We start from the raw sequence: 15,191 nt of genomic DNA, 5'->3' as shown, positions 1-15,191 counted from the left end.
ATTCCCACCCAAGAGACCCCGGGGTCAGTTTAACGTTAGCTAGTGGGTTATTCAAATGTACTAATAGGAGGTCGTTTTGTTGTTGGTGTCGAGAAAAGGCACGAAACCCATTTGGAGGGGTGCAAGAGTTCATGGACCGGCTGGGAGCGTGGCTGTGGAAAGGTGAGTTTTGTTTCGTGGGCACCCCAGACACCGGACTAGTCGGCCAGAGTAGGCCAAGGGCCCAAGAGGGGCCGGGACAGTGTAGTGGGCACGGGCGACCATCGGAAACGGGACCCGTCGCGCCAGAATGTCACGGGGGCAGTGTAGTGGGCACTGGCGACCCTCGGAAAGGGACCCGGGGCATCAACACGCCATGTGGGCATCGGAGGGGGGCAATGCCAGAGAGGGCAACCCCCTGCGTTGTAGGGAGCAGCAAGGCTCGGAGGCAGCCTGCGGGCCTGGAGGTGCCATGGTTAGAGTTCGGCAGAGGGGGAGTTCCTGCCAGTTGAGCCACGCTGCCCGGCCAGGAAATGGTGCGAGGGCACGAATGAAAATTTGAGGGCAAGGCCCAAATTTATAATGGACACCAACACAGGCGACGGGAATCATGGTTTTTAGAACCGATAGTTTTAAAAGTGTGAGGCGTTTTTGAAAGCCCCAGGGTAGTTTCAGGTTAATGAATGTTAGGGTAGTTAGGAGATGTACCCCTTCGCACCATTCATCCCTTCGCTCGTTGTAGGCCGCTGGACTCACCTTGGCAGATCGCTGAACTCTGTGGAGGCCATTCTGAGGCTTCGTTAGGCCTCAAGGCAGGACGCTAGTCTCTCTCTCTATTCCCCTCCAGAGAGGGAACGTAGGGGTTGAGAGTAGGCTACGTGGACATGATAGGCTAGCCGGACAATGACGATAAAGGTGGTTCGGGAACACAATTATAAAAGGGAAATAAAAATAATACAATAAAGAGGGGCTAAATTTTGTTGTGTTTTGTGGCAAACTAAGGGAGTAAGTATGGACGGAGACAGGCAAAGGCGATAGAGTGGGGGGAGACAGTAGGCTAGGTCCGATCCCGCCTTCAGAGCAGACGGCACCACTGCACTCCCTCCAGACCTGTTGGAACCACACCAGATGCTGGCCAGCTTCACCTGCCGGCCTGTTGTGCTGCAGCCACCTGTTCTGCATGGGCTGGCCTTGCCATGCCTCGTTTGCCTGCCTCTGCCATGACCCCATGCCTGCTGCCCTTGTTTGCATTTGCCCCTGTGTCCATCCATTACCATGTGCGCCAGGACCATCCAGTTTTGTTTGGACTGCCCTGCAGGCAGCCTGTGCATCCATCATGCTCATTTGTGTTTTGCTACCATCTCCATCCATTCCCCTGCATCAATGAACTTTGAAATGACTTTTACCTTCTCCCCTCTCACAGATCACAAGTCCTGGGCCATGGTTAAGTAATGGATAAGTCAAATTAAAATTGGAAATTCATGGAACCTCACCTGCATGTTTGTTTTAGCGCCGGCAATTTTAGTTAAGTGTCCGAATGAGTCTGAGAGTTTGTTTAGTTAGTTAGGTAGCGCATTAGGTTATTTATTTTAGGGACACGTATAAAGAAATGTCGCACTCAGGGATCCGAAGGTAGAACGTACTAGGGGAAAACTTACATATGCTGGTCACACGAAAATTTGACGACTCGGGACGAATCTGTAAAAAAGGAAGGGGGTAGTGTTACGAATTTGGGAATTTGATTGCACACAACATACAGGTTCCTTCAGTCAGCTATGTCGATAAGTGCTTGTTCCCGAGATAGCTCACGTTTCATTGTTTAAATGTTCAGAAATCGATTAGATGCGCTGCGGATCGATTTAATAGCGAGGGAAAGAACAATGGAGACATCCCTCCCCCTCTTCTGTGAAGAGGAGGAAGAACCCTGCCGTCCCGTGACTCATGATGTCAACAACTCCCTCGTGCCCGTGGTTGAGCGGGGGGATGGATCACGAGAGCATGAGTCACACCTGGCGTGGTGGAGGGGGGCAGAGAAGGATAAGGACGAGATCCTTTATTTGTTCTTGATGAGTAAGCTTTTTGCTTCGGCAGAGAGTAGTCGATCAGCAGACCTTCGGGTCCTGCTTGGCTTGCGTTAGGGTTGAGGCCTTTGGAAACTTTTTGCTTCGGCTGGCTCAGTGAGCTTCAGCTGTGGCCTGGTTCGGGAGGAAGCTTTTTGCTTCAAGCTGCCCTGTTTGGAAGAAAGTTAAGCCGGTTGCTCGGCTCGAGCTGCGAGTGGTGGCTTCTTCTTCTTCCTGGTTCGTGGAGCTCTTTGTTCTCCATTTTGGTTCCCGGCTTGGTGCGACTCATCGACCTCTTCTTGGAGGTGGATCCTCGGGGAAGCGACGCATCGACGGGAAGGATTGGCGCCTCGTCTCACCAGCATGTGTTGAGAAGTGCGGGAGGATTCGCGGGAGCTCGGGAAGGATCGCGGCTCACGGCGATTGTGTCCAGCTCGCTCTCGCTGGAGCCCTGGTCCGAGGAACTTGAAGACCACACGAGGTGCAGAGGTTCAAGATAGGTTCTGGGTTTCAGCTCACCTGTCCTCCCATCTGGAGCTCATTATTAAAGACCTCTGCCACCATTTCTTGAGTGTGTGTGTGTTTGTGTGTGTGTGTGTGCGTACGTGTGTCCGTGTGCCCGTATAATAAGTAGGAACTACTGTTAAGTGCAAGTGACTGTACATAATAAGAAGACGGTTGTAGTCTTTGTCTTGCTCGCGTCTTGTCCCTACCCCCATTCATTGCATACTTGTATATATCTGCATTGCTTCTTTGACTGTATATGTGTGCAAATAAATGTCCTTGTGTGAATGTAAACCTGTTCGTTGCGTCCATTCCCTCATTGAACTGCCGTATTGAGATCGGAATAAATAGTTGGTTTCTTAATATCCGGTAAAGTGATCGGGTCCAACGGGACTGCACGATAATACCCCGCTCGGTTATCCCAAAAGGAAGCGAGCTGCTTAAGCGGCTCGTTTCCAAACGGTCCCGTTGAGGTACAATCTCTCGGTAACCTACCCGCGCGAATAATTAGGTAAATCGAAGATTTGGCGATCGGACCCTGTAGCGTGGGTAGAGTGCGGACAAGGTTGTGGTGTGGTTACAAACACACCCATGGCTGGTTTCCGGCGTTGATCCGGAAAGCCGCGACTGGATTGTCCGTTCGGTGGGCGAAGCGACCGCTATTGGTTAGACGCGGTAGTTCGCACGACGGCGGGCGGAAATCTTCAACAATATATATATATATATATATATATATATATATATATATATATATATATATATATATATATATATATATATATATATATATATATATATATATATTTACGGATTTCAGAATCCGGTCTGATGAATGCATCCACACATCCAGGTCTTCAGGCAGTTATTTCATTAAATGCATGTTCAGATTAACCCCATCCCCATGTCTAATGGGATCTTAAATGTGATGAGTTGAGAAGGGTAAAGAATAGATCCCCTCTCTTATGGGAAGCTTTTTTTCTTTACGACAGACACGTTCACACACATTTCTTTCATGAGCTCTGAAGCCCGCCCTCGTTTTTCTTCAGCAACATTTCCTTCATGAGCTCTGAAGCCCGCCCTCATTTTTCCTCTGCAGCATTCTTTCGCGAGCTCCGACTCCCGCGCATGGGTTGTCATGGTAACCGTGCCCCGGTGGGGCGGAGTGAGCTTGGGGCGGACAGCACCCCGTGGATACGGCCCGGGGATATAAAAACGAGCGAGAGAAAGCGTGAGGTACGTTCTGTGAGGAGAGACGTTCTATGAGGGGAGACGTTCTGTGAGGAGAGACGTTCTACGATATTAAAAATATGCCATCAGAGATGGGGAATCCCCCGCCATTGAATGAAAAAGGTCATACATATTCCAGATAATGAGGGAGGTGAATTGGAAACAAGACACCATTTGGTCATCATCTTGAAAAAGTTCCCCAGGGGTGAGGAACGTCGTAACCAAAAATAATTGAAATCAGATAAGCGGTTTTCCATTTACTACAAAAAACATTTTTTTCAAGATGGCCGCCCCAGTCGGCCATCTTGGATCTGGCCACGCCCAAAATCAATAGGGTTCTTCCTTTTCAGGTGGTACATGTGTGACTCAAATTTCAAATCGATATAGCGATTAAACATTTTTTTCAAGATGGCTGCCCCAGTCAACAATCTTGGATCCGGCCATGCCCGAAATCAATAAGCTTCTTTCTTTTCAGGTGGTACATGTGTGACCCAAATTTCAAATCGATATGGCAAACAGTTTATGAGTTATCGCACTCACAGCTATAAATGTTGACGCCCAGACGGACGGACGGACGGACAGCCGGACGCCCCGGGTGACAACAATATCCCCCTTCCGCCACGCGGCGGGGGATAAAAAACGAGTGAAAGAGGGGCGTTCTGTGAGGAGAGACATTCTGTGAGGAGAGATGTTCTGAGACAAAAAAAATGAGTGAAAGAGGGACATTCTCTGAGGAGAAAAATCTGAGGAGAAAAAGTGCAGAGAGGAAAAAAGCAAAGGGCGAGAGAAGCGACCAAGAAGTGGGTGTCTAACCAGCGCCGAAGAGACAATTCGCCCTTCCAGTGCTTCAGGAAGCGAGCATGTGGTGCGCATATGGGTGTGAGCAGTGCCGCCAACAAGTGAGGCATGGGTCGATCACCAACAACACCAGGATCTAAACCCGCGACGGATGATCTCGGTGCCCTCCAGACGTCGACTGGCATTCAAGGCTGCCCCGCGAGAGGGTGCACGGCAAAGCAGGGTGCTGGCGATGGACGTGACACGCACGCACTTTCAGGACGTTTTCGCTCCACGGACGACTTTCTGGTGAGCGAGACGATTCTCCCCCTCCCCCTGAATGATCTGTTGGGTACCCTTGTCTGTGTTTAGCTGTAAGTCAACCCTCAATAAGCATCTGCTCTTTGTCTCTTTCTTGGCATTTTGATTGATTTTGCTTTGAAATTCATTCTTTGTTTACCTCAGCAAATAAAAGGTTCTTTTTATTTATTTATTTTATTATCAATAAATTATTTGTCGATTTCCAACCTGTCCGTGTTTGTCCTTTCCTTCCATTGGTCTAGCATTGTTAGAACCGAGATAGACTGGGAGGTAATTACCACAGATTTGACCAAAAAATCGTCAGCACGCACCAGCGGTTATCAGATAATATTGGTGCTTTGCCGAGGGCGCGCTCCCCGCTCAGGTAACCACATGACCTCTAGTTAAACGGAATAATTAGACGGCGGACACTGGAACTCGTGGTTGACTGGGTGGCATTCGTGGTTTTAAAACAACCCATCATACCATAACGTCAATTGTGAGCAGTGGCCCCAGGTCCGGCTCCACTGAGGACAACCGGGGATTAATCCCCCTGAGTGACAAGCTGGTGTCTCGGTACCCGGGACCACAGCAATATATTGTTACGAATTTGGAATTCGATTGCCACAACATACAGGTTCCTTTAGTCAGCTATGTCGATAAGTGCTTGTTCCCTAGATAGCTCAGCTTCCATTGTTTAAATGTTCAGAAATCGATTAGATGCGCTGCGGATCAATTTAATAGTTAGGGAACAAACAATGGAGACATCCCTCCCCCTCTTCTGCGAAGAGCAAGAAGAACCCTGCCGTCCCGTGACTCATGATGTCAACAACTCCCTCCCACCTGTGGATAAGTGGGGGATGAAGCATGAGGGCATGAGTCATGAGTCACGCCGGGAGCGGGGGGAGGGCGGGAGAAGGATAAGAGGAGATCTTTTCTTTTGCTCGTGGGCAGAGTTGGAGAAGGGAGTTGGAGTAGTAAGCTTTTTGCTTCGGCAGAGAGTAGTCGTTCAGCAGACCGTCGGGTCTTGCTTAGCTTGCGTTAGGGTTGAGGCCTTCAGAAACTTTTTGCTTCGGCTGGCTCAGTGAGCTTCGGCTGAGGCCTGGCTTGGGAGGAGGCTTTTTGGAGGCTTTTTGCTTTGGTGGTTCAGTGAACTTTGGCTTCTGTTTGGCTCGGGAGAGCTTTTTGCTTCGAGCTGCTTTGCTTGGAAGAGAGTTGAGCTGGTCGCTCAGCTCGAGCTGCGAGTGGTGGCTTCTTCTTCTTCTTGGTTCGTGGAGCTCTTTGTTCTCCATTTTGGTTCCCGGCTTGGTGCGACTCATCGACCTCTTCGTGGAGGTGGTTCCTCGGGGAAGCGACGCATCGACGGGAAGGATCGGCGCCTCGTCTCACCAGCACGTGTTGAGAAGCGCGGGAGAATTCGCGGGAGCTCGGGAAGGATCGCGGCTCACGGCGATTGGATCCAGCTCACTCTCGCTGGAGCCCGGGTCCGAACAACTTGAAGACCACACGAGGTGGAGAGGTTCGAGATAGGTTCTGGGTTTCAGCTCACCTGTCCTCCGAGCTGGAGCTCGTTATTAAAGGCCTCTGCCACCATTTCTTGGGTGTGTGTGTGTGTGTGTGTGTGTGTGTGTGTGTGTGTGTGTGTGTGTGTGTGTGTGTGTGCGTACGTGTGTCCGTGGGCCCGTCTAATAAGTAGGAAATTGTTAAGTGCTTTGTGTGCTGTAAATGTTTGCATTGCATTTCGTATAGACGGTCGTAGTTCTTTTGTCATGCGTTTGTTGCTTGTATAATTGCATACGTGTTTTGCCTTGTTTAATTGCATTCGTGCTTTATTATAATAAATGTCCTTGTGTGAATGTAAGACTCTTCGTTGCGTCCATTCTCTCATTGAACTGCCCCATCTTGCACTTGGAATATAGTTGGTTTTTAAATAGCCGGTAAAGTGATCGGGTCCAACGGGACCGCACAATAATACCCCGCTCGGTTATCCCAAAAGGAAGCGAGCTGCTTAAGCGGCTCGTTTCCAAGCGGTCCCGTTGAGGTACTAACCTACCCGCGAGAATAATTAGGTAAATCGAAGATTTGGCGATCGGACCCTGTAGCGCGGGTAGAGTGCGGACAAGGTTGTGGTGTGTCTGGGGGAAAATTTTTTTATTAATGTCTTCTAAATTGTAACAAAAGGAGTTTTAGAAATGTAACTGTTATGCTACAAGTTGAATTGGCTGTCATTTCTGGCCAAAAGACTTTTGCCCTAAATGATAAGAAATGTGTTGTTCTGGAGCAGAGTGACCGAGCTGATAAACGAACCTTTGCCGAGAGATGTAAGAAGTGGATTCTCGTCTAAAGGATACGTCTGCAGTCTGGGTGAATAGCCCCCAACCTCTCTCTCTCTCATGAAAGTATAAAATGCTTTGAAATGTAAAATTGTTTCAGTGCAAGTACCTGAGAAAGTATTAGAATCTCAGTGGCTTGTACTCCTTGGAACTGACCAAGTACCAAGTGAGAATAAAACTCTCTGATGTAATGTGGAAGTGAATTGAATTGGGTTGGTCTAACTGTTAACTAAAGTAAGAATAAATGAAATAGAAATTATAATATTGCAATCAATGGGGATTCTTAAGTTCATTGTACAAGGGTGAGAAGTGTATGGTGGATAATTAGAAAATAAATTGTTTCACAAGGAAGGACTTGTGTGGACATCAGTTTTATCAGTGTCGATAGGGTTTTTGTAGGATTTTATAACCAAATCGGACAAACGTTAAACTCTGCCTGAAGTCAAATAGGATTCCACAATTGGCCAGTTAGAATCCTTCAGGAGGACAACGATCACAACAAGGTGGTTTTAAAAAATCCACATCAGTTGGTGCGTGTGACCCGGATTCGAACCGACGTGGTGCGGTGCTCGTGACCGGAGGTGCTTAAATCTGCCGGAGGCAGTGCCTGGAGGAACGACAAGTGCTTGAGCGAAGGTAAGGGAGAGCGCTCTCAGCAGGTAACGCATTTCGAACAAAGAAAAGCTCATTGTCAGATAATTTTATTGAGAGAAAGAAGAGGATCCGGCGGAGGGAGTCCGTTTTAAAGTAAACGATAAGTACTGTAGTTGTTTTCGAAAAGTGCTGGAGAAGAAGAGGAGTCAGATGACAAGAAGAGGCTCGTTAAGGAGCCAGACAAGTAATTAAATGGGCATGATGAAGCGACATGCCATATGTTTGCATTGATACGGACCGGCTGTGAGAGAGAGGCCGAGGACACGGCTGAGACGCCGAGATAGGGTTAAAATAGATAAACATTATAAGTTACCTGTTTGTAAGAGTTATAAGAGTTACTTTTTGTTCATTGAACTCACTGGAAGTTTGTTGGCAGTGAGGTTGTTATATTATATTGTGTGGAGGTTTTACGGATTTGTAAATGCAATTATTTGCACGAAAAGTTTTGTAGAGTGCAGGAGACGATTAACCGGCTGGGAGCGTGGTTGGTGATTTGCATTGAGATGCATGTGTTACTGAGAGTAAAAAATGAAATTGTGCGAGTCCAATATTCACTGCAATGAAAAGTGTTCTGTTGGGATTTTGACGATATTTTAACTCATGCTGAGTTGAGCTGTGGGTTTGTTTGAAATGGCATGTTCTGCATTCTTGGGATTGTGGTTTCACGCGAAGGTCGCAAACTACACTGTGTGAGACCCCCCTCCACTTGATCTGTGGGGGTTGCATGTCTTTACACTAAGTCTGTGTTTGTCTTAGCTTTAAGTGTGAAATTCGATTCATATGCAGATTCAAGAGGACGGCGGCTATTTGTCGAAGTGTGCATGCTGTTGGCAATGACTTTAAAATGAGATGCAATGCTCGTTAGTGTGTGTGTGATGAAGCCATGACAGTGAAATGCAAACTGTGGGTTTTGCCTGTCTCAGAGTTTTTTATTTTTCTTCCCACCGGATGTGGAGAGAACTTCCTGTTCCTTGTTCCTTGGTGTTTGTGGTGCACCCTCTCTACTGAATGTTTAAAGTGAAGTCCATTTCGGAAAAAATTGTTGAAGTATTATTTAAAAACCATAGGGATTTTGAATAAATTGAAATAACAATTGTGAATGTGGATATACTGCATTCGGAATGTGAAGTCTTGGGAGTTGAGCTCTCGCTGGCATTGTGATGATTTGTAATTACACAACCCGGAAGGTTTAAGTGCTGGGCAAGCTCTGAGGACGTGTCAGAAATGTTTCGAAGATTTGATCTGAGTTGTAATCATTGTACTTAAAAGATGTGATTTAAATGTAGAAACGTGATTTGGAATGATTTAAAATTGATTTGATGATGTTTAGCATGTGGGGAAATTCACAGATAATGATGATTCCCTCGGATGGACGTTGAAATATTGTTTTATTCATCTGCGACTGTTGAGGTTACCTGAACTTGTGCTGGGAAGGCAATGGCAAACAACCCAGTGTAACCCTTTGATCGATTCAGTCAAGGTAAATTCATGATTTAATTGGATAGACGCTGAAGATTTCATTTTTGATTTATGGATTTTAAAAGGAAATATTTTATTGTTTTGACCAAAAAGTTGTTTAAGAGAGTTTGGATGTTTATTAGTCTGAAGTTCAAGATGTTTTTCCAACACTGGGATAAAATTTGGGGAGGGTGTAGCTACATGTGTAGACAGAGTGTTTGAGCTGCAATTTAAATGATATTTGCGTGATAACAGATTTGACAAGTGATTTGACAATTTTTGTACAACTGTTTAAAATGATTTATTTGTTTTGATAAAGGAAAATGGATTTGTAATTGAGAAGGTCGGAGGAAGTGATAGATGGTTTGTGTATGTGAGTTGGAAAATGGCAGCGTGTTTGCTGTTTTGGTGAGAGAGAAGTGGACAGATGGAGAAATGTCAGAGATTTAAAATGTCGATGGAAATAGCAAATGAGATGGATGTTTTGAGTATACGTACAACTGGGATTTCTGTATATTTTAGCATGTTGTTTTAGGAAACAACAAGGAAAGGGATTAAAATATTGATATGACATATAATGCAATTTAAATGCTTCTCTAAGAACCTTTGTTAGTCTTATTGAAATACATGTGCCCATGACGTTTATTGATTGGTGTTTAATTGATGCTTTGTTTGTTTCGGAGTGTTGAATGCAGTTAAACGATGAAATGTACGATTTTGTCTAAATGAAGCTTGGACGATGGGAGAACCCAGATTTTGATGATTGAGCATTCAACACGTGATCATGCCCCTTCCTGAGGAGATAAGATGGAGCAATGTGGGAAAAGAAAGAAAAAAACCCACTGAGGGGAAGGTTGAGCAAAGTCTTAACGTTGGCGTTGTGTGGTGCCTGCATGGAGGAATGTTCTCAGCCACACTCTCGATTGCCGCTCTGCAAATACATCATGAACTTGCTGTTGTTGCTTCAATGTATGACAGGCCTGGAGTTCCACACTGCGAATCGTTTACAACATGTGTTCTTTTTCGTCTCCTTCAACCCAGTGTCCGGCCCAAGCTTGTACTTGCCCACATCTACCTTCTCCTCAGCTCAAGGAGTGCTTCGATTGTGTTTCCCGTTGGGTGCTGCTCTATCCACACCCTGACCTGTTTATCTTCTGACTTCGGGTAGCATGTTTTCAATGTGTGACACATGCTGATGAACAGGCCATAAATTAAATGGAAACTCACTCATTTTCTGATATGAGCACTTGCTGCCATTGTTGATTGAACTTGAATAATGGAAATCTTTTCTCCTTCAGGAATGGGACATGGTAATCATGTGTAAAAAAAATTATTCAAATTTTCCTTTAAAAAAAAAAAAAACGGGGGAGTGTGGGGGAAAAATTTATATTAATGTCTTCTAAATTGTAACAAAAGGTGTTTTAGAAATGTAACTGTTATGCTACAAGTTGAATTGGCTGTCATTTCTGGCCAAAAGTCTTTTGCCCTAAATGATAAGAAATGTGTTGTTCTGGAGCAGAGTGACCGAGCTGATAAACGAACCTTTGCCTAGAAATGTACGAAGTGGATTCTCGTCTAAAGGACACTTCTGCAGTCTGGGTGAATAGCCCCCAACCTCTCTCTCATGAAAGTATAAAATGCTTTGAAATGTAAAATTGTTTCAGTGCAAGTACCTGAGAAAGTATTAGAATCTCAGTGGCTTGTACTCCTTGGAACTGACCAAGTACCAAGTTAGAATAAAACTCTCTGATGTAATGTGGAAGTGAATTGAATCGGGTTGGTCTAACTGTTAACTAAAGTAAGAATAAATGAAATAGAAATTATAATATTGCAATCAATGGGGATTCTTAAGTTCATTGTACAAGGGTGAGAAGTGTATGGTGGATAATTAGAAAATAAATTGTTTCACAAGGAAGGACTTGTGTGGACATCAGTTTTATCAGTGTCGATAGGGTTTTTGTAGGATTTTATAACCAAATCGGACAAACGTTAAACTCTGCCTGAAGTCAAATAGGATTCCACAATCAGCCAGTTGGAATCCTTCAGGAGGACAACGATCACAAGGTGGGTTTAAAAAATCCACGTCATGTGGTTAAAAACACACCCGTGGCTGGTTTCCGGCGTTGATCCGGAAAGCCGCGACTGGATTGTCCGTTCGGTGGGCGAAGCGACCGCTATTGGTTAGACACGGTCATTCGCACGCCGACGGGCAGGAAATCTACAACAATATGTATGTATGTATGTATACATATACATGCACCCCTTCAGACCACAATTTTTTAATGTCATGTACAAACTTTGATACATCACGGGTGATGATGGTTGTGGTCAAGTTTCATCAAAATTGTATGTGGTTCCTGAGAAGAAAGCAAATACCTATTTTGTGGGGCAACCCCCTTCCCCCATTCCCGTAATCCCCTTAGAGCCTGATTTTTGCCATGAACAAACTTTAGTATATCACGGGTGATGAAGCTTGTAGTCAAGTTTCATCAGAATTGTGTGTAGTTTCTGAAAAGAAAGCAAATACCTCTTTTTGGGGGGGGGGGGGATCCCCCGTATACCCCCTTTGGGGCTGATTTTTGAAATGCTGTGAACAACGTTTGGTCCATACCAGGTGATAAAGGTTACAGTCAAGTTTCATCAAAATTGTATGTGTAGAGAAAACGTTGCAAGTGTTTACGGATGGATGGACAGATGGACTGACTGACAATGCGCCATCTATGTTCCATGTGAACTAAAAAAAATTTAAGCATTCATGGCAGATCTTCATGCTGCATGATGAGCTTACATTTTGTGCTACAAACACCTCGTAGATGCAGCAAACGCCAACCACAGTGATGGCTTGTTCCTTGCATAGTGTCCCCAAGAAAATCAAAATGACAGTGCCTGCAATTGCCTTCCAGACTGTAGGTTAGGGTGGAGAGGAGCAGGGGGGATGGTGGGCATTAACAGGACTTGCAAGACTGTAAACCACTTTCCAGGGATGTTACTGTCATGATATGGACATGATAATTTCACATACACTGTGACATTTCGACAAATCCTGGCTTACAAAGGCAACACACATGGATATCCAACAGCAAAAAAGCAGGATCTCGCCAGGCCATTGTATTTCACATATCAACAGGATGCCCCATCATTCTCGGCTAATACGCTTCAGTTTCCAAAGAAATAGTGTCACACTCAACTGATATGCTTCAAAATAATAAGGTCATTTTATCAAGTCTGATTGACGCAACATTTTGGAGCATTGGCTTTGTAAGTTTTTATTCTTCTCATTTTTAGATCTAGTCTACATAAACTACATCATGCAAGGCTTCTGTCATACTAGCAATCATTTTTCTGTGGGTTGAACGTTTGCTCCAAAGAAGGGCTAATGCTAAAAGTATCGACTTCACTTTGTTTCCCACAGCAGTGAAGGTATTTTTGTAAACTTTCGGTTGATAAACCTACGTATATAAGGTAGTAAATTAGGACAGAGGTGGTCAAATAACGATTCGGACAGAGATGGTCCGATACAATTTCAAACAATTGCTTCGATGGAGAGTTGTTTAACATACATTTACAAACTTAAGATCATGGCTTTGTTGCTCAGCAATTGCAAATGTACAAGGGGAGTTAAACGGTTTTCCTTTTTTAAAGGTTCTGTGACCAAAAGCATGAATTTCATTCCAATAGCATCAGATAAATCAACTACTGCTGTGAAAAAATTGATGCGACACAATGTCTGGAAACGACATAAAAACCTACAACGGCACTCGTAGAATGCATAGTCTCACCTCGCGCATTCATTCTGAACAAAAATACCATTGTTAAATGAACACGCAACTATTATGACCCACTGCTATTATGGGCCATATATCTGTATCATTCATGCACCCAATTATGTTTCGTAGTTTCTTGGCATGGGTTATGAATGTCATAAATTTAATGAGTCACTCATATCAGTTCATCAATCAGATATATGAATTTTCAGATTTTTCAGATAGGGATTTCAATTCAACCAATTATAACTGGAATACCACTTCACCGATGACATCATAGTTATCAGCCTATATACTCCATGCGGAGTTGATGACATATTTCAAGTTTAAATTTTTTCATTGAGCGGTTTCAGAGAAAATGGTGTCCAAATTTTTCCTTTAATCCAATATGGCTGCCATACCATGTGACCTATGACATCAGCATTAGCAATAAAATATTCTCCATGGGGAGTCCCTCCTGTGTTTAAAGTTTTGCATCAATCGGACAAGCTGTTGCAGAGAAAAAAACCGAATGTGGACACACACAGAAACAGACAGGGGCATTGCAATAGTCTCGCAACCCCTTTAGGGCGAGACTAATAAGTAACGAACATCTATGCTGAGTTTCACTCGTGCAGGATTACTCCATTGTTTGGGGGGGGGGGGTTGGAGGGGGTACCTTTTGAACACCCATTGTATGATAACATCCAATCTTTTTTCAGTTGTTTTATTTATCATTTAACTATTCCTGTTTTTCAAATTAGATAAAATATAATCAACACAAGTAGCATTTGTCTGAGATGCAACATGAACTGTGGCCAAAAGAATGATGGCAATGTGTTGTTTCATTCATCTAGAGAGAAAACACAGATTATGTCATTTGATAGACACTTCAACAAAGAAATACTTGCAAATACATAACCACACTCCTGGAAGCCAAGATGATCATAGCATAGGATTTATTATCTTCACAGTATTGTGCATCTTGGCTGAACAAACTTTCAAAAGTAAAGTAGCTCACTTTTGGCAATAAGACAAAATCTATTTAAACAAATTGGCATTTGTGTCAAGTTTAAAAACAATACCGATAGAGTTCTGTGGTCCCTTGGACTTGGAGTAGCACAGCAAGGCAGCAAGAAAGCAAATTGATGAAAGCAACTCTGCTCTACCGACAACCCCTGCAACCTGCACAAAACACCAACAAGCAGAGATGTCTAAATGAAGATTAGGTAGCTATAGATAGTGGAATGACCCAGTTTATTGGTCAGGTCTGTCAAAACAGCCCCAATTTCCCATCTACAAACAAACTCACCAAAAGCAAGGGTTATATATATTCGGTTTGAAAAGCTTCTCGAGTGGTGCTGCCCTTTCAAACATCATATTTAAATGCCCAGCTCAAGTTTCCTTGATGGCATTAAGAGTGAACCACATTAAGAGTGAACCACATTATTGATGAACCAATGAGACAGAATAGCCTCTGGAAGATGGTTCCATAGATGGGAGAAGGGAAGAATAGATTTGAGGTGCGGCTGCATTGGGATTTTGAAAGTTAAACTCGAAAGCATCTGGAAATACAAAGCCCATCCACATCTGCTTTGTAGTCGGAATTCTTCTTTTTCTGTATAATAAATATGACGAAAACAGCAAAAAAAATCTACAATAGGACTCAGTGGAAAGCATATCTCTGCCAGGCTGATTAATTTACATTTTGTATCCAACTGTTGGGCAGGATCTGGATTCGAACCTGAAATAAAATTTAATTGGCTTGTTCTCGTCACCTAACCAACTCATCCACCAAGTTTTGCCAAATCCGTTCATAACATTTTGAGATATTGTGATATGTATGTATGTATATATACATATATATATATATATATATATATATATATATATATATATATATATATATATATATATATATATATATATATATATATATATATATATATATATATATATATATATATATATATGTGTGTTTTAGCATGATCACTCAATGGTGAATAATCACTCGAAAAAATTCTCGGATCTGGATCCGGATTCAGTTTTCACCAAAATTGAATCAATTCTTCCTTGTGACACACCCACCCTGCCTACTAAATTTTATCCAAATATATCCACAACCTTTTGAGATATCCTGAACACAAACAGACAAA

General features: G+C 43.7%; 1 protein-coding gene across 2 annotated transcripts in view; it reads right to left on the bottom strand.

Moving 5' to 3' along the window:
* Nucleotides 1-15,191, bottom strand: part of TMTC3 (transmembrane O-mannosyltransferase targeting cadherins 3) — a 293,500-nt gene that overhangs the window by 202,399 nt on the left and 75,910 nt on the right. For both annotated transcript variants that reach the window (XM_085890215.1, XM_085890224.1), the window contains exons 4-5: nt 14,121-14,220; nt 12,081-12,196 (exon numbers count right to left, since the gene is read on the bottom strand). In XM_085890215.1, coding sequence (XP_085746341.1) covers nt 12,081-12,196; nt 14,121-14,220 — 216 coding nt within the window. The remainder of the gene's footprint in view (nt 1-12,080; nt 12,197-14,120; nt 14,221-15,191) is intronic.

The sequence above is a fragment of the Eptatretus burgeri genome, chromosome 1, assembly GCF_056783735.1.
Source record: "Eptatretus burgeri isolate ZD-2024b chromosome 1, Ebu_testis_v1, whole genome shotgun sequence".
Lineage (NCBI taxonomy): Eukaryota > Metazoa > Chordata > Myxini > Myxiniformes > Myxinidae > Eptatretus > Eptatretus burgeri.
Note: the sequence above shows the minus strand (reverse complement) of the source record. Positions and strands in the feature narration are given on the sequence as shown.